Genomic DNA, 18,008 nt, shown 5'->3' with positions numbered 1-18,008 from the left:
TCGGTGTCGTCTGTGTGTATAAATTTTCAATTTCCAACCTTCCATCTCAGTAATTGTACCCAAAATCAGGACGGCTAGCAAATGAAACAAAAAGTCTCTCCGGATTCAGCACAAACATTTATTTAAGCAGGTTCCTACATTTAAAAAGCCTGTTGTCATAGAGACAGATGTTTCACCAATACTGGTTTAGTCAGAGCCAGTCCAGTAAAACATATGGAAATGTCCTCAGTCACAGCAACATTTGATCAGCTTTTATTCCAATTTCATGTTGCCCTTTACCATCTGTCAGTTTGGCAGCCCTTGGATTGGAAGACACACCTTCAGAGCTGCTGTGATGGAGATGGGACAGGGACGGGGTCAGCGCACTATGAAAAGTACTGTGGCCGTAAGCTCCGCGGGGCTCGCGAACCTCTCCGCCTCTGAACCGACCCGTCCGAACGTGGTAAACGGCGCAGACCCTAGAGACGGAGCGTGTCCAGAACGTCTCCAGTTATATCCCATCCTCTCCTGAAAAAGAGAGGACCAAGACTAGCACATATCAATTTTGAATTTTTTTTTTTTTTTTTTACCAGCAACACTGAACACCATGTGGACCCTTTGAATTCTTGCAAGGTTGTTCTTATTAAAATCTCACATTTATTATTCATCCTCTGTTTCTCAGTTCACGTAACCAGTTCATTCAAGTTCTTCAACGCTGGGTGCCTAAAATGTTTTACTCACTTAATTCGTAATAAAATGGTTCCGGCTCCTCGGGAACTTCTCCGCGTGCGCTGCAAAGCGAAAGGGAAGTGTAAACAATTGGTTCGATTTCGAACGAGCTCAAACTGGCACCGCTCTCGTTGTATCCGACTCTCACCGGTAGTGTAATTATTTATTTTTTTTTTAAAAAAAGTGTATATGCAGGAACTCCTGTAGCGCGCACTAACAAATTGACTATTCTCTCGAATCGTGTCTCTGCATCCAAATCTCTCCTTCTGTTGATGTAATGCACTTTTTTTTTTTTTATTGCTCTCTATGTTGCTTCGGAGAAGAACGACTGCTGAATGAATAAATGTAAAAGTTAATAGTTCAAGCGCTATTGCGGACACTTTTCCGATTCATCCTCGTAGGTCGTTTTTGCAGCATAGGGGTGATGGCTGTCAGTTTTTCAAAAACTCCGTAAAGAAGGGAACCCACCCGGATACAAATGCTGGATGAAGTTGCTTGTCCCAAGCGGGGTCGCGGCGAGCCGGAGCCTAACCCGGCAACGCAGGGCGCGAGGCCGGAGGGGGGAGGGGACACCCAGGACGGGACGCCACTCCATCACAAGGCACCCCAAGCGGGATTCGAACCTCGGACCCACCAGAGAGCGAGACCCGGCCAAACCCACCCCGCACCACCACGCCTCCCAGGGACCCCCCCCTCCCATTAAAACATTTTATTGTGGTCACTCACTGGTCAGCTCATCTGCACCATAAAACGTCCACATTAATTCCAGTAGTGCACTGTGTGCCGTTGTGGAGCTTCACATGACATTTTCATACATCGTGGTCCTCAAAAAGTAGGCTGATTAAAACGCTAATCCATAAATCTGAACATCACTTAATGGAACATCGACATTTTTCAAATGTTTCGCATAATTAAAAAGAATCGTTTTCTTATTCCACTGGTAAAATGTGACAGATTTAACCTAAAAAAGGATTCACCTTTTTAGATGGTGCCACCTGACCACCTCTAGTAAACATCGTAACCTCTGCGCTTGACCCCCGTTTACTTGTATCCGCACGTATTCGAATTTTCCCAGTATATCGATTCTGCCTCCATACTCTTATACCCCAGTTTTGTTCTGTCCTGCTGTCCATTAAAAAAAAAGAAAAAAAATCAATTAAAAAGCTGAGGGATTACCTTGGTTGGACCTGCCATCTCTTTGACATTAGGATTACGAAGGACAGCGGCAAGATGAGGACAAGGAGACTCCCAAAGATTACTGGGATCATGAGACCTGCGAACAGCATCAGGTGAGGTGCAATAAATGCATTTTAATAGAAGAGCAAAGGACAAGCTATAAATCGAGCAGAAGAGCCCTCGAGGCGAACGAAAGGAGATTTCGAAAAGCTCGAGGAACGATAGGAGGAGGACCGCCGTTACCGCGCTTTTCGTCCTCCTTGACGTTCACGTCGAGGACGACCGAGCTGTTGGACTTCTCCGTGGCCGTCTGGCAGTCCGTTTCGCAGAAATACCGCCCGGCGTCCTTCCACTCTACGTTCTTCAGCACAAACCTGCTGCCTGACGTCTTGTCCCGCCACTTGTGCGACAAGTTCATATTTTCTCCTCGGAGGTTTATTATGCAACCCCCGTCGCTTTCGGCATCCGCTGCCATCTTGCAGTAAAAAGTGACGTTATCTCCAACGTACGCCAGCCTGGTGATTAACATGACTTCTGCGGACAGAGCGTGAGGTGAAATGATGAGAAATTAAATGTGAGCCGCACACCGAAGGGCAACGTCGCTAGAGAGACGCGAGATTGGAAAAGGCCTCTTGGAATCGGACCGAAACTCTGCTGTTCACCCTTCGAATTTCAGCCGCTGCGGACGTACCTATTCTCCTCCAGTCTGATTTCTTACACCAAGTACCTGCGGAAATAAGCAAAAAAAAAACACAGTTCCGTTTAATCATGTAAGGAGCTCCTTGGTTACAAAGCAACGAGGTGCCTTTTCGAATGAATCCCTCTTCGCGATTATTCCTTTTTAAGATTCGATTCGCGAGACGGCTGCACGAACGCATGACGGTTTTTATCCGGTTTGGCGGAAAACATGTAAATACGCACAAAGGAGGAAGAGCGCAGCGAGCAGAAATAGCTTCTCTTTCATGTTTTCTGGAATAAATCCAGCTCTGGAGGCTGGAAATGGCATAAAACTGAACGTGACGAGAAGAGCGATGGAACGGAGCAGAATATTCTTTCTTTCTTTCTCAGCGTGTGGGTGGATCCCCCGCTGGGGCTCTTATTTTACTCTATGTTTTCTCAAGGCGGTTGGGCTAATTTGGGCCCATCTTGTCTTATTGACTTGTGACCATCCGTGCGACAGAAATACACGAGCGAACCTGCTCTTCCGCCACAGGCCACGTATTCGAGTTCGGTACGACTTGCGAACGTGAGCTAAATGCGGCCGCAGGCGCCGCGGCCCTTTCCTCGTGTTTCGCAACGCGCGGCAGCTCGGAGCGACGTTTACGACGCAGCGTTTCGTAAGGATTCGCTCGCTTCGACACTGTAAAAAAAGATGTTTTTTGATTCTGAATACAATAACAAATGAAGATGTCCTTCGTTCTAGTGAAAGGCACGATTCAAATTTATGTATTTTTTAACTGGAGCGAAACGTCTCAGATTTTACCACCCGATAGGTGAACGTTTCTGAATGCATTTGTGTTTATTTTATTCATTTAGCTGGTGCATTTCCGCAAAGCTGCCTACAAATATTTACCCCTTTATGCAGCTCGGTTGTTTTACTGTAGTACTTCTTAAGGGTGAGGACCTTGCTCAAAGATACTACAGCTAGAGGTGGGGTTTGAACCTGAGACCTGTGGGTCCGAAGGGAGCAGCACTAACCACTACACCAGCAGGTGCCCCTAATGTGTATATAAATCAAATATATATACATATAAATTTTATAATGCCCCTGATAAATATAAAATATACTGTATGTACATACATACATATGTAGTATAATATGTATTATAATACCCTTAATATATATATATATATCTTTAATAAAATTTAAAATCTAAACCATCATCTAAAATTTTACATCATCTTACCTGTGCTCTTAACCTGATTATTGTGTGTGTGTTTGTGTATATACAGTATATTAGGTTAGGGGGGTGCGGTGGCGCAGTGGGTTGGACCGGGTCCTGCTCTCTGGTGGGTCTGGGGTTCGAGTTCTGCTTGGGGTGCCTTGCGATGGACTGGCGTCCTGTCCTGGGTGTGTCCCCTCCCCCTCCAGCCTTATGCCCTGATTTGCTGGGTTAGGCTCCGGCTCCCCCCGTGACCCTGTATGGGACAAGCGGTTCAGAGTGTCTGTGTGTGTGTATATGTATATATATTAGGTTATGAGCGTAGGTAAGATGAGTTAAATTTTCATTATCCCATTATAATGATATGATTTCGGTGTGTGTGTGTGTGTATGTGTGTTATTGCACGTTTAATTATAGGGCATCTGTAGCATATGTGGGAAGAGAACGTTTCCAGTCTGTACAGATATTGACAGTTAAAGATGCTGTAAAACAAGCTTTTCAAACACATCCGCAGAGCGTGGCAGGTCTTTTTCACAGTAAACACCGGGCGCAATTAAATATACATGGATACACATTTGCATTCGTTCATGTCTCCTTCTGTTGGCGTAATTCCCTCCAAGCGTGTAACTTCGTGTAACACGCTGCAGCTGTGACAACCGTCTAACCTACATTTGCAGTTGTCATAGCGACCGCACTTCCTCTCCCATGATGTAGACATCACAGTGACTCTTCCTTTATTAGCATCTGGACACCTGTCCTGACCGTTTGCGGTACGGTCGTGTGCAAAGCAGGTGGAAGAAGTCGCGAAATGCAGAAAAGCGGCAGAAATTCCTCTTAAAAAGCTGAAACCCGTAAACACGACGCCTGTCGAACGCTGCTTGCAGGTGCTCTTTATTTCTGAGGATGATTTTAATGGGGCTCTTTCGGAATAATATTTGTTCATCCAGCATTCCACGAGTCCGAGAAACGCCGACACCTCGGTGCCAAATTTCTGTCCCGCTGCGACCGGAAGGCCTTTGTGCCGAAACCAGCTTCGGAGCAGATAAAATAGAGAGTAAATGAGGTAAAACTCCGGACCGTGATGCACTCAGCGTTGTTTTCCCGATGGGACTCCGCAGTCGGAGGAACCGCGAGGGTTTTTATCGATTCGCCTCGATGCGTTGCAGTAGAAGGGCCATCGGCGGGTCTGCTCTTCGTATCTGTGATGGGCATTCATTCCGAAACAGACAAAGTCCTCCGAAAAAATCAATACGTCACACAGAGTTTGTCACATTATAGTGTTACGAACTTTGGAGAAAATCTACCTTATTATTCTTATTCTTATTGTTATTATTATTCTTCTTCTTCTTCTTGTTACACTTTATTTAGCTTTTTGCCTTTTTTCTCTGTATGGATTATAAAGTATTATCCTATTCTATCCTGTCCCGTCCTGTCCCGTCTTGCCTTGTCCTGTCCTGCCCTGTCTTGTCTTGTCCCATCCTGTCCTTTCCTGCCCTGTCTTGTCCTGCGCTGTCCTGTCCTACCCTATCTTGCCTTGCCCTTCCTTGTCCTGTCCCATCTCGTCTTGCCCTGCCCTGTCCTGTCCTGTCCTGTCCTGTCCCGTCCTGTCCTATCTTGGCAGTCCTGTCTTATCCTATCGGAATCCCTTTTTCAAAGGTGACTTAAAACGTTAGAAATGCAACTCCTTAATAATTTATCTGAAAGATAAAAGAGTCCAAAACACATACCTGTCCTTTCAATCCCATCATTTTTAAAGCACAATGGATGATGGTTGATCGCTGTCCTCCTCTCTCCTGTTTGTCATAATTCTTTTCAGTAAAACCACAAGGTGGAGAGCAAAGGCAATAAGGACGACTCTCACCGCGGGAAAACGTCGCTGGTGAGGACCTTGAAATGCTGTCAATGGAATAAAGCAATAAAAATCGGGAAAAGGAAAAGTTAAGGAGTAAAGTTAATAGCTGTGCATAGGGAGGCGTGGGTAGAAGTTTTTTTTCTTAGGCAAAGGTTAAAATAATTCTGTAACAATATCTTTGATTATTATTATTATATATTATATTATTATTCTTATTCTTCTTATTATTAATAATAATAATAATAATAATAATAATAATAATAATAATAATAGAGAAGCACCTGTTTCCTCTATTTGGAGAAGAACGGAAGTGTTCTTTTGATTCAGTTCAAATGTGCTGTTGCTCTGAACTTCACAGTAGTACGTTCCCTCATCATTTTTGGAAACATGCTTGATGTGAAATTCCACACCCGAATTCGCATAGTGCCACTTTGTGGTCTGATTCCTCCGGCCGCCCCGGAGATGGATGACCGGCTCCTGCTCCGCTTCGCTTCCTGGCATCTTGCAGTAGAAGGTCACGCCGTCCCCGACATGCACAGGCCTTTGGACCAGCAGGAGGATTTCTGTGCATTTGGAGGTCAGTACAGGAATAGGGAAATAAGGGAAATAAGGGAAATAAGAAGCTGTGCTCAGTAAATGAAAAATTTTACGTTCATTTTAATCGGTGCCACTTGATGCTCTTGAACTTTTACAGTTTCTTCACAGGTGTTTCTTTTGTTTGAGGAAGAGGTTATGCACTGGGCTTGTCTGCTATTGTCAGAGCACTTCACTTTTGTTGTGACAACCACAAAAAAAAATCTAACTAGACCCCTCGAGCCGCACTGCAAATGTCAGCGCTACCACTCCTATAGTTATAGCACCAGGGTCTTGTTTTACCACGGGACAGTGGTCAATGACTCAACATCCCATAGTGTTCAACCAGTCTTGTAGACTTTAAAAAATCCATGGCTAATCTACTTCTAACTCTGTGCATCTGATTAGAGTAAACGTATAAATTTATAATTAAAACTGATCTTGGATGTAATCCTGTATATTATTTTAATATCCAGACAATTTACTGCATTTTTACTGCGTTTCATTTCCCGGCAGAATAAAAAATAGAACTTGTTTAAAGCCACGTAATGAAATTACTCACCCGTTTTTCTCCATTTTAATTCACTGCTTGTCCCATTTAGCAATGGAAGAACTGAAAAATGTTATTTTTTGAAAAATTATTTTAGGATAACACACATTACGGTGCACAGAATTGTATTTTAACTTCTCTGAGACAGCTGGAAGAAATATCCAAAATCAGTGACAACCATAAGAAAAATAATGTAATGAAATTAACTATTATTTACTTACATACGATGAATGGTGTGAAGAACAAAAAGTGATGAGCATGGTTCATTGTGTAGGGAAAGTCCGATGCGGGCGGTTCTAGAAGACGGCGCACAGTACCGGCCACAGCAAGGTATACACCGGATTGAAGGAAATTAGGCAGAGCTCAGAGGGCCAGGCTTCTTCCTGAAATGGAAAAATCAAGAAGGAGTTCGTCACGTGTTGATGATGAACCATTTGGATGCTCAACACACACTCCGTTTGCCTTCTCTTTATCCGCCTGTGCTTTCTGCAAAAGAGTCCTTAATCATACGGAGGGGTGCAACGTATACTTTACATACATGGTCTCCTTATGTTTCCATCATACTCTAATGTTAACTTTATTTAAGGATCAGGACCATCGATTTTCCCATTTTACACAGTTTTACTCTTACAACTGGTGCACTGAAATTTTGCGCTCTGTGATATTTAGCAAACTGAGAATTAACTATTTCACGGTGATATAACTTCTGTGTAAGAAAATATTTGGAAGAAAATTTAGAAAACTGGAGATGCTACTTCAGCCATCCAAATGCTTAGAGAGGGAACAGGTATGGACCATAACTTTAAAATACAAGGCTAAGTCAAAAAGTGTCCACAATGTATTTGTAAAATGGTTAAGACATTATTGCCGATACTTTTTAAATTAGCCTTGTTTACTTCCTTGCCAAAATGTGTAATTGAGTAATCAGCTTAAGGTCCATAACTGCATCAAAAACAGAATGTTAGTTGTGATTTAACCAGAAAACACACACCCGCTGACTGAATCCACTTGTCCCAAGCGGCGTCGCGGCAGGCCGGACCCTAACCTGGCAACACAGGGTGCAAGGCCGAAGGGGAAGGGGACACACCCAGGAAGGGACGCCAGTCTGTCACCAGGCACACCGAGGAGGACTCGAACCCTAGACCTACCAGAGAGCAGCCGGCCAAGCCCGCTGCGCCACCGCACCCCCCAGCCAGAAAACAGATAGGGACAAATCAAGCTTTTCCATGGTTGAGTGAACGTCATTCCAGTAAGCTTGTATCTTATCATATTTCCATTATAAATGTTTCAAAGTGCCCAGAAAAGTTTTAAAACAGTGCCACAGGTTCTACATGAGCCTGAGATGCGGATGATGCCTTCCTTCTATTTTAACAAGATTCCTTCTTCCTGTTGATGAAGCGCATCCCCAGGACATGATGCCGCCACCACCATTTTTCACTGTAGGGATTATGATTCTTGAGGCATGGGCACTGTTGTCCCACAGACATTGCTTTAAATTTTGGACAAAAACTCTGTTCTGGTCTAATTTTGACCATTTATCTCTTCCCACATTTTAGTTGCACCACTCCCCTCCTTTCTGGTTCCAGACATATATTGATAGTTCTTTTCCAGTCATGGCTTATTTTGTTCCGCTGTCCCACATTCAATTCATCTAACAAGGTATTTAACTCAGCTAACATTCAGTACTAGCACGAGTTTATTAATATTCCCTCAATACTTGCAATACATTTACTTTGGCAAAACACTCAATGCAGCACAAATTAAGGTAAGGTACTGCTGTCCACGCCGGTGTACTACTGCCATCTAGTGGACGTGTATTCCTCACAGTACAGTAGGAAACCAGAGAGCACAAAGACGACCAAAGCAAAAAGATGCTCCCACACTACAGTACCACAGAGCCCATTAGCAAATATATAGTAAACAGGGTAAATAGCTCCTAGTACTAGACTATAAGAGTAGCGTGCTGATAACAAGCAGCACGGAAGAGAAAATGCGTCATAATGTGTCGTGGGAAAAACAGTTACTTAATAGTTTATTAACATTTGGACTGAATAAATGAACACACCGCTGCGCGCGCACCCACACACACACACACACACACACACACACACATACACACACACACATACACACACACGCAGCCAGCAGGTGGCAATGTATAATTGCAGTGTGTTCAGCTGGGTGCACACATACATACACACACACAGACGGAGGCAGAACACTAAATTATTCATCTTCCGCCACTCTGAGTTCACCTCCGACATGAACTTGAACCCCGGGCGCTGCGCTCTGTGCGGGAGGCGGCGGCGGCCGGAGCCCCGCAGGGACTGAGACTGTCGTGTCGGCGGGGGGGGTCCAGCGGGACGGTGCGGATTCGAGCCCTAAGGCTTAGTTGGCGGAGGGGAGCGATGGAGAGGAGGTGGTTCCCCCCGGTGTTCCCCCTGCAGAGGCTCCGTTCCCAGAGCGACACGTCCGGCTTCAGGGCGCGGATCTTCCACAGCAGGTTACCGACGGCCTGCTCAGGTAGGGAATGAAACGGCCGCAAATCGGGGAGTACGACGCCGGCAGGAGGTTGTGGGTAAAATTCCTCGAACTGAGTGAGGACCAAAACACTCACAAATCGTGGAATAATAAAACAGCCGCAAATCGTGGTATAAAACACCGTAAATCGAGGAATAAAACAGTCGTAAGTCGGGAACAAAACATCCGTAAATCGGGGAATAAGACTGGCGCAAATCAGGAAAAGAACAGCGGTAAATCGGGGAAGAAAACTGGCGCAAATCGGGGTATAAAACACCCCGTAAATTTGGAATAAAACAGCTGTAAATTGGGGAATAAAACTGGCGCAAATCGAGGAATAAAACAGTGGTAAATCGGGGAATAAAACTGGCGCAAATCAGGAATAAAACAGCCGGAAATCGTGGTATAAAACACCGTAAATCGGGGAATAAAACAGTCGTAAGTCGGGAACGAAACATCCGTAAATCGGGGAATAAGACTGGCGCAAATCGAGGTATAAAACACCCCCTAAATTTGGAATAAAACAGCTGTAAATTGGGGAATAAAACTGGCGCAAATCAGGAATAAAGCGTCCCAAAATGGCAAGCGAAGCCCAGAAAAAGTGAGAGTACAACGGCAGCGAAGGGGGGCTAAAACGCAAAGCGAGGAGGAGTACGAGACCCTCGAAAAGGCGGTAAAAAGCTTGTAATTAAAATGCAGGAATGAAAGAGCGGAAGAGCATTGATGGCGGGTCAGTGACACATGACCACGCACGACCTGACATGACCTCACAGGTGGGTTCGGATCAGCTGTGTGTGTTACACGTGAGCCGTATCCATGCCGTGTAATACTGTACACGCGTGTGACACGTGGCTCTCAGAGCTCTACCATCATGACGTACTGAACTAATGAACTAAGTGGTGATGGAGAGATGGTGAGAAACTGCTACTTGTGTCTGATACAACTTGTTGCTGTTGCTCTTCTGTCTCGCGATCCTTGCTTTGTGCAGCGCTCCGAAAAGTCAATAAAATTGAAGTGAATGCAGGTAAAACAGCAGAAGGGTGCAGTTCAAGATGTCGCACTTTGTATGAAGTTCCAGTGGGGGTTGGGGGGGGTAGATATTCTAAATTATTTCATAACATTTATGGTGCATGTCGAATGTTAACTTTTCTAGCGGAAGAAAGTTACATTTTGTTACCATGAGAGGAACCTTCTTCTTGTGAAGGTCATGGTAACAAAATACATTTTCATGACCAGTTTGGAAGAACAATCAACAAACCTTTCATGTCTTAAGATCAAAATTTGGTTTGCAGTTTATTCAGCTGTGACAGAACTCACTTCTCTTTCAGTGATTTGGCTCTGAAGAAGGTTTTTGTCTGTAACCTCCATCTCCAAAACCGAAAAAGTTTTTTTAAAAAAAAAAAAAAAAACCAGTTCCTGTTTTCTGCTGTCTGTTAACATGGCATTTACTGCGGTACACAGCAGGGTTGTCCAACTCTTGAGCAAAAAATGAGGACGTTCTGTCGAAATGTTCTCGGTAGCATTCTAGTTACTGCACAGTGAAAAATGAACTCGGTATCGAATTAAAATTGTGTCGGATTATAAGATCAGATAATTATAATAGTCATTTCACATTTGACTATTCAAGATTTCTTAACGTCTTTTGGTGCTGTCTAATCCTTATTAATATTATATTAATACTTATTAACATTTGCAAAGCCTCACAGTTGTTGGGGTGTTTCGGAGAGTTGCGTGAAAACGAGTCGACGGCGAGTACAACGGTCAGAAGGTCGTAGGTTCAAATCCCTGTAGCTAATGTAATACCATTGAGTGAGGGAACCACGCTGAGCTGGTACAGTAAAACCGACTCAGCTGTTTAAATGGGTAAATTGCTATAAGCTGCTTTGGCAAACGGCGTCGGGTTTGTGATGTTAAGAAACCATCCTTTTTTCAGAGATGCGCTCTTCACGCTCGCTGGGTCCTCAGCTGACGCACATCAGCGGCCTGATTTGCCGGCGCTGCTTCTGAACGATGGAGCGTTAAGACGTCCTCCGATGTGACGCCTAGATTTCAAAAGGCTGTGTCTGCAGATTTTATTTGCAGATTTCCCGAGGCTGATGCTACAGCGTGTCCTCCTATCGCAGGGTTTCCTCCTTCGCTACACTTTCTCAGCATGCGCTGTGAAGAAGGAAGAAAAGCAGGCCTGGGAAGACTCATGGAGTCATGCGGGGGCCATAATTCATTCCCCAGCACCGCAGCCACGGTGTCCCATAGATGGTGAGGTGAGGGGCTGTGTTTGGAATCCGCCACTGCCTCTGTTGCAAATCCCTCCTTGTTTAACATTACGGAGCTCAGGGTGATGCCTTTCTGGCCATCCTTGTCTCGCCGGAGGAGTCTGCTGTGGGAAATGGAACGCAGGAGATGGGGCCCCGAGACCACAGAGAGGCGTCTCGGAAACGAGCCGACGGTTTTACTCGAAGGAACTTACGGTTTCACATGTTTGCAGTTGCAGTCATTGCAGCTAAAGGTGACACAACCAGTTATTCGCTGTCATGGGGCAGTTTACGTCTTTGCACCTGCGAACCGCACGTTTCATTGTGTTGCACAGCAGGGCTCGTGTTTTTCCTCTCTCTCAGGCTCCATCCATATACTGCTGAAACCGACCAAAGGATCCGATCAAATTTAACATCAAAACTGGCTTAAAAAAGCTAAAAAATGTTCGGTTTCCACTGTTCGGCTGTATCGAGAGCCCCCTTGCGCTTGGATGAAGAGAACGGCAGAGTCCCTTCTTCGGATCGCAAAGCCATGTCCGCAATTGACACGCTACCGAAGAAAAGGCAGGTTGTTTGTTTCGCTGCGTGCGTGACCGCACACGAATACATCATCGCCGCTATTAGAACTTTTGCTTTGACATTTGCAGCGGTCTAGCTGACTGCCGCTTGTCGCTTCTCCCTCCATTTGTGCAGTGTACCCGTCACCTTCGTCTCCTTGCTGTCCACTTGCAGAGAGTCAGTCATGTTCCACCGCCCACTTCCCCTGGATTGCCAGAGCTCACACACACAGAGTCTGAAACCACTTGTCCCAAGCAAGGTCACAGTGAACCGGAGCCTAACCCGGCAACACAGGGCGTAAGGCCGGAGGGGGAGGGGACACACCCAGGACGGGACGCCACTCCATCGCAAGGCACCCCAAGCGGGACTCAAACCCCAGAGCCGCCAGAGAGCAGGATCTGGCTAAACCTGCTGTGCCGCTGTGCTCCCGCGCCCCCCCGATCGCCAGAGCTGTGACGTACAAAGCATACCCCCCACGCTCCGAACGTGGCTACATGAACTTATTGGACTTAAATGATAACTTCATTCTGGAAGGATCATACTCTGTAGCTCAGATGTCAACTCCGTAAAAGGGGATGCGCTGTAGAGATCAGTAATGGCTTCTTTTTAAAATCATTTGTTAAGTCTTCCGACACACTTCTCCAAGGAACTTCAGTTCTTAGGTTCGTACGCTAAGCTGCTTTCGGATATTTACCTGTTTTTACAGCGGGGTAATTTTTATTGGAGCACTTCAGGGTAAGTACCTTGACCACAGGTACCAAAGCAGGAGGAGGGGTTCAAGCCCAGGTGTTTCAGATGCAAGGTGGTGGCTGTAATCCCACAGTACCATTTTTTTTTTTTAAAATGAGGAGCATGCGGTCAGAGCTTTCTCGAGAGGAGTTTTAGGACTTGTGCTCTGAAACCGCGGTAAGGAGTGAGGGGTTGGGGCGCCCTTGGTCCTGTAGAGCCTCTGTGAGAAGTCAAGGAGGAGGGTGTTAAAGAAAGAGAGAAAGCGCACGCGCTGCCTCCTGACCTCGAGTTCCGGGAAAACACAGATGGCGAAGAACACTCTTGGTTTTCATCTACTTTCAAACGTGGATTTTTCACGTTCACCTACGCGTGAAAATGTGATTTTCGGCGCAAGACTTTCAAGCAAAGAGAAATAAGTCGATTGACCTGATTTGTGCTCGGATATGACGTTGTTAACATCTCGCCCGGTGTTCTCAAACCGAGGTGGTATGAGAGATGGTTTCGAATACGATAGTTGCTGGTGCAGATGTTTCGGCTCAGGACCGTGTCTGTCAATACGAAAGTGAGCGTAAGAGCTGGAGGTGCGAGCCCCGAGCAGGAGGCCGTGTCTCCTGCGGGCTGCTGACAGTCGGCTTGTTGAAAGGTCACGAACTGACGTCATGGCACCCGTCAGTTTGAAAACCGCTTCCTGCCCACGAACGTGGCTTCTCGCTGGTGCTATTTCTGTCCTGGGACACTGCACTCCCGAAAGAGCGGCCCTTCTGTCGCTCAGTTAAACAAGAGAGCAGAACAGTTGTGATCCTTCGGGTGGAAGCTGCGCTCTGAGAAATGCAGCAGAGATGATGTCTTTGAGTTTGTTTTTCGCATCGTTTGAAAGCCGCTTCCTCCCCTTGGACGTTGTGTCTCCACCATTCGGGTCAAGACACAACTTTTTTTATGATATCCAGAGAGAGTTGATGGGAAGCGATGGCGCAGCGAGCTTTGCCTCGTCCTCTTCTCTGGCAGGTCTAGGGTTCGAGTCCTGCTTGGGGTGCCTTGTGATGGACTGGCGTCCCGTCCTGGGTGCGTCCCCTCCCCCTCCAGCCTCGCGTCCTGTGTTGCCGGGTTAGGCTTCGGCTCTCCGCGACCCCGCTTGGGACAAGTGGCTTCAGCCTGTGTGTGTGTGTGAGACAGTTGACGTTGTGCACTCGATGCTGTCAGTGCAGCCACTTGGGGGCAGTACTCTCCTGGGACATTTACTGTGTCACCGTCACCTTTCCATTTAAACAGTATTTCACTGAAGTCAAGTTGTTCTTTTTTGTTCATTTGCCTTTATAAATCTAAATTGCAGATGAGCACAGCGCTGATTTTGCGGCACGTCTCCGAATTTGTCACGTGCTTCTGGTGGGACGGGTAGCAGGGTTTCGGAACAGCAAAGGGCTGGTGATCGACGAGGCCCGTCTCACATTATTCCGTTTCGGACTCCGCGGTTACGCGCAGTTTCAGGCCGCAGACAGGTTGTGCCCCGTTGCTGGAATTAATGGAAATAAAACAGCTGCCTGGGCCCTTGAAGGGTGCTTCCCATGGAAGGTGACTAAATGACTAAATGTAAATGTGAAGTCACTTCACTTCTGCCCTCGCTGGCCCACGTGCCCCTGGGTGTATTTTTTACAGCAATTTAACGCCTTTTTTTCCGAAGGTGTGTTTTCACGCAGTTTGCCACAATGGTACTTGCACCCTCTCAGGATTAAGGACATCGACACCTTTTAATTTCCCCGGCCTTTAGTACGGTACGATAAATCCTTTTTTGGTTCATTTCCAACTCCCTCAGACAGCGACACTTGAAATCCATTCCAACGACTCGGGTGCTTGCAGAGGTTTCAAATAAACCCCGCTGTCATAATCGCTATTTTCCGTGGAATTCTTCAACAGAAGGACAGCTTTACCTAAACAGACCAAGATAGCCGTAGGTGTGATGTAACGAATAGAAAATCACACACGGTTACTGTCCTTACTGTAAAGAAAACTATGAATTGCATTCGATGTTCTTCGCTGGAAATACCATAGTACACCTCGAGTAGCTTATTACCCAGGTAAAAATGAGTAGAGAGCAATTTGGGCAGTGCCACACTAGGAATTTGTATGGAACAGTCTCTTATCCATATTGCAAGAGTTATAATAAGAACATTTTAAAAAGCCCTCGAACTGGATGCTCGCACTCTGGGACAGTGACAGCAGGTAATTAAAACACCGGTAGCTAATGCTGCGGCTCCGGCGGAACAGATGGCCGGCTGTTATGGATCCAGTCCGGCACCTGTGTCTGCCGATGCTCCCGGTCAGTCCAAGCCATCGCAGGATGCAGAACTGACACTGTGATTTATTGGTGTACCTCACATGCCCTGTTCACCTGAAATGACCCCACCTCCCACCCCGTCTGAACGTGCTGCCTGGCATATGGGCTCCCTGCTGGTGAAAAAGAAAAGACAATAAACATAGTAATAATAGTAATAATTGAAGCAAAGCAAAGACAAACTGTTCCCAGTATGTACTGGTGACGTGGTTTAATGCGCTGTTTCTAGTTGAGCTCCAGCCGAAATTTCCTCGTGAAAATGCTAGGTAAACATTGGCCCAAGCTCATCTTCGGAGGCCAACTGTGACAGCACGTGAATGTTACCGCAGTATTGCTGTAACGGTTTGAGAGGATCCTTGGGGGCGTCGAGGTCTGCTGGGCTTGACCGATCCTGCCCCGTCTTCTAGCCCTGTCAATGACACTGCCGCCCCCTCCTTCTTGACGGCGAGCCGCCGGTTTCCCAAGCCGGGCTTCTTTTGCCTCAAGGCCCATGGAGGCGGCGGCGGCAGAAACGTGGCGCCGCCTCCCTCCACAGCGCTGCCGCGGCTCAGCCGAATGCTTTTGCTTGGAAGGCAACCGCGGGCAATCGTGCCAATAAACTGCAAAGGACACGGCGTGTGGGTGGCGGCGTAGAGCACAATAAAAGGGCGGATCTCCGCGAGGGAGTCGAATTACATTAACAGATGATTCAACGCGATGCTTCGGGCCAGTCTCGGTAATCTGAGATGAAAGACAGCTTCCCTCTCCAGCACTATTTTGGGCTTTTGGTTTTGTAAGCAGATTAATTATGTCTTAACACACGTACAAGACTTTCAAAAATAACTAGTGCATGATGCACGCACCTACAGCCCCCTGCTCTCTGCTTTCATTGTATGTGAGCGTAAGACATGACTAATTGTGCTCTGGAATTCATTATCTTCAAAATATAATAACGTCATTTGATGTAAGAATTAGATTTCGGTTCATACGGTCCTGGCTTGTCTAATATGGTGCTAATCTATGACTGCTTTCCAGTCCTTACGAATTATTAGCCACATTCTTTGGACTCTTCACAATGATGTTTTATTGGTGTTATAAAATTAAGGTATGATTATTCTCCTGAGTTCCAGTCATTCATTTTTGTCCTCTCTAGAGGACATATGTACCGGCTACAATGCTGACTCATTATACACCTTAGAGAGGACTTTCTGCACTTTTAAAAGACACCACGTGTTCCGGAGTGGGGCTGGGACAACTTCCTAGAAATTAATTCAAAGAACCTCTTTGCTGGGTCTCAGGAGGTTCTTACAAATAAGCCAATGAAAGGACAGAAAGCGCCTCATGGCTGGAGAGCGGAGTGTGTGAAGAACCCAGGTCACCAGGATCAATAAGGCTCTGTCCGGTTTATTGATCTCAAACAGAGGCTTCCTAATGCATCCACCCAGGATTCTGATGGGATCGAACCCCCAGGTTTGAGGCGTGATGTCCTACATCTTGTCCGCATTGCTTTGTGTTTGTCTGCACGGGACCCCAGGACCTGTCCTGCCGCGTCCCGCCCAGTGCACCAGGCTCCGGGTCCGACCCTTTGAGACGTCAACGCTCTTCGTGCCTTTTTCTCCACCCTCAAAATGTAAAAGTTGACGGTTACCTCCAAGGGGAGCCGGAGCCATCAGTCAGACAGCATCAGCACAATGACTACCCTTCCATGGCTGAAACAAACATCTTGCATCTCATGCATTGATGGATGGCCTTTACTGTGCTTATGAAACACTTTCGTGTACTTTCGTGATTCATCGTTTGTCATGATCTTTCTTTCATAGCCTTCTGGTGGGAAAAGGCAGTCTGTCCCGGTCTGCTGTAACATTCCTGCTATGTGTATTTAACACTTAAGCACCGTACTATAGCTATGGGTGTCGATGGGGTAAACGAGGACTGGGCTACAGACCCTGTTGTCCACTGCATGTCATCCAGGGAATCCAGCCTGTGTGTATATGCCTGGGGGCCCTGGGACCGCTCCATCTACCACATCTTGTGCCTTTGGGAGGGCATGCTCTTTCCCAGGGCCAGGGTGGCTCCCCACACCTCAGGCACCGATCATTCATGATACTTTTTCAGATTTGAATCTCCGTGTCGCAGGGTCCTCCATCCCTCGTTGTTCTGCTACGGCTGGACTGGCTTTTCACTCCCCGGCAGTTCCTCTTCTGCTCGCTGTCTGCAACTACTGTTTGATCCATTCCTTCATGGTCTTCCCCTACCCCACTTCTGACACCATCGTAGCAATTGGTGTTGATGGGGTAAACAAGAACACAAGTGTGGTCACCGTAACTCAGAGTTTATTACAACACATTGCAGCAAGAGAGTAGATCCAGAATGATAAATGGAAATCTGGCCCTTTCAGACTGAGCAGGAGTCCCCAACCCTCCGCCCTTCTTCCTACAGCAGAGCTAATACCCTAAACCAGCATAAAAAACAGCCAGAACAGTGCTAACCATCACACACTATTTGGGTATGCAAATTAACCACAACTAGTTATGGTTAATTTCCCGCTCCTGCTCCTAGAGGAGCCCTTGAGTAGCGGACAGTACAACATAAACCCAAACCGGTACTCGGCACCTTACTGAAGCTGGAAGAACAGTTGGGTTCTTTAAGGTCACGTACTATTTGGAGGTAGAGCAGTACCACGCTGTCGAGCAGCACCTCGGTCGTTTCGGTTTTATATCACGTCCTCCTGTCCCTGAAGCTCCTTTCATATTAATTAATCACTCCAGTCACTTTTATTAATTCCACATTAATGAAACGTATGCCTGAGACATTCATCATCAGCTAGAGCTACGTCACGGATCGGCTCACGGCCCAGCCGTCTGCGAGCAGCTGCTTCCAGGATAAATGCGACTCCGCC

The 18,008-nt window shown here is 46.5% G+C and overlaps 2 protein-coding genes across 3 annotated transcripts in view; one reads left to right on the top strand and one right to left on the bottom strand.

The window, feature by feature from the left end:
- Positions 1-348: 348 nt before the first annotated feature.
- On the bottom strand, positions 349-3,105 carry LOC108932830 (uncharacterized). 2 transcript variants are annotated; one of them, XM_018749443.2, is made up of 6 exons: positions 2,806-3,105; positions 2,576-2,611; positions 2,128-2,418; positions 1,885-1,981; positions 721-770; positions 349-507 (listed from the first exon to the last, which is right to left on the bottom strand). In XM_018749443.2, the coding sequence occupies exons 1-6, from the start codon at positions 2,888-2,890 to the stop codon at positions 491-493; spliced, it is 576 nt and encodes a 191-aa protein (XP_018604959.1). In that variant the 5' UTR covers positions 2,891-3,105; the 3' UTR covers positions 349-490. The 2 variants fall into 2 exon arrangements, with proteins under 2 accessions (XP_018604959.1, XP_018604958.1); XM_018749442.2 differs by having other exon boundaries at positions 2,576-3,105.
- Positions 3,106-8,941: 5,836 nt separating this feature from the next.
- phactr2 (phosphatase and actin regulator 2) overlaps positions 8,942-18,008 on the top strand; it is a 60,639-nt gene continuing 51,572 nt past the window's right edge. The window contains exon 1 of the mRNA XM_029250810.1: positions 8,942-9,265. Coding sequence (XP_029106643.1) covers positions 9,151-9,265 — 115 coding nt within the window. The 5' untranslated portion in view covers positions 8,942-9,150. The remainder of the gene's footprint in view (positions 9,266-18,008) is intronic.

Source organism: Scleropages formosus, chromosome 4, assembly GCF_900964775.1.
Source record: "Scleropages formosus chromosome 4, fSclFor1.1, whole genome shotgun sequence".
Classification (NCBI taxonomy): domain Eukaryota; kingdom Metazoa; phylum Chordata; class Actinopteri; order Osteoglossiformes; family Osteoglossidae; genus Scleropages; species Scleropages formosus.
The sequence above is the reverse complement of the archived record's forward strand: the minus strand, read 5'-3'. Positions and strand labels throughout refer to the sequence as shown.

Excerpts from the sequence above, each read along its gene's own strand:
- LOC108932830 (XM_018749442.2), bottom strand. The coding sequence starts at position 2,762 with ATGCGTTCGTGCAGCCGTCTCGCGAATCGAATCTTAAAAAGGAATAAT. Across the intron at positions 2,419-2,575 it reads ATCAGACTGGAGGAGAATAG|AAGTCATGTTAATCACCAGG; the intron begins GTACGTCCGCAG and ends CTCTGTCCGCAG. Across the intron at positions 771-1,884 it reads AGATGGCAGGTCCAACCAAG|CGCACGCGGAGAAGTTCCCG; the intron begins GTAATCCCTCAG and ends TTCGCTTTGCAG.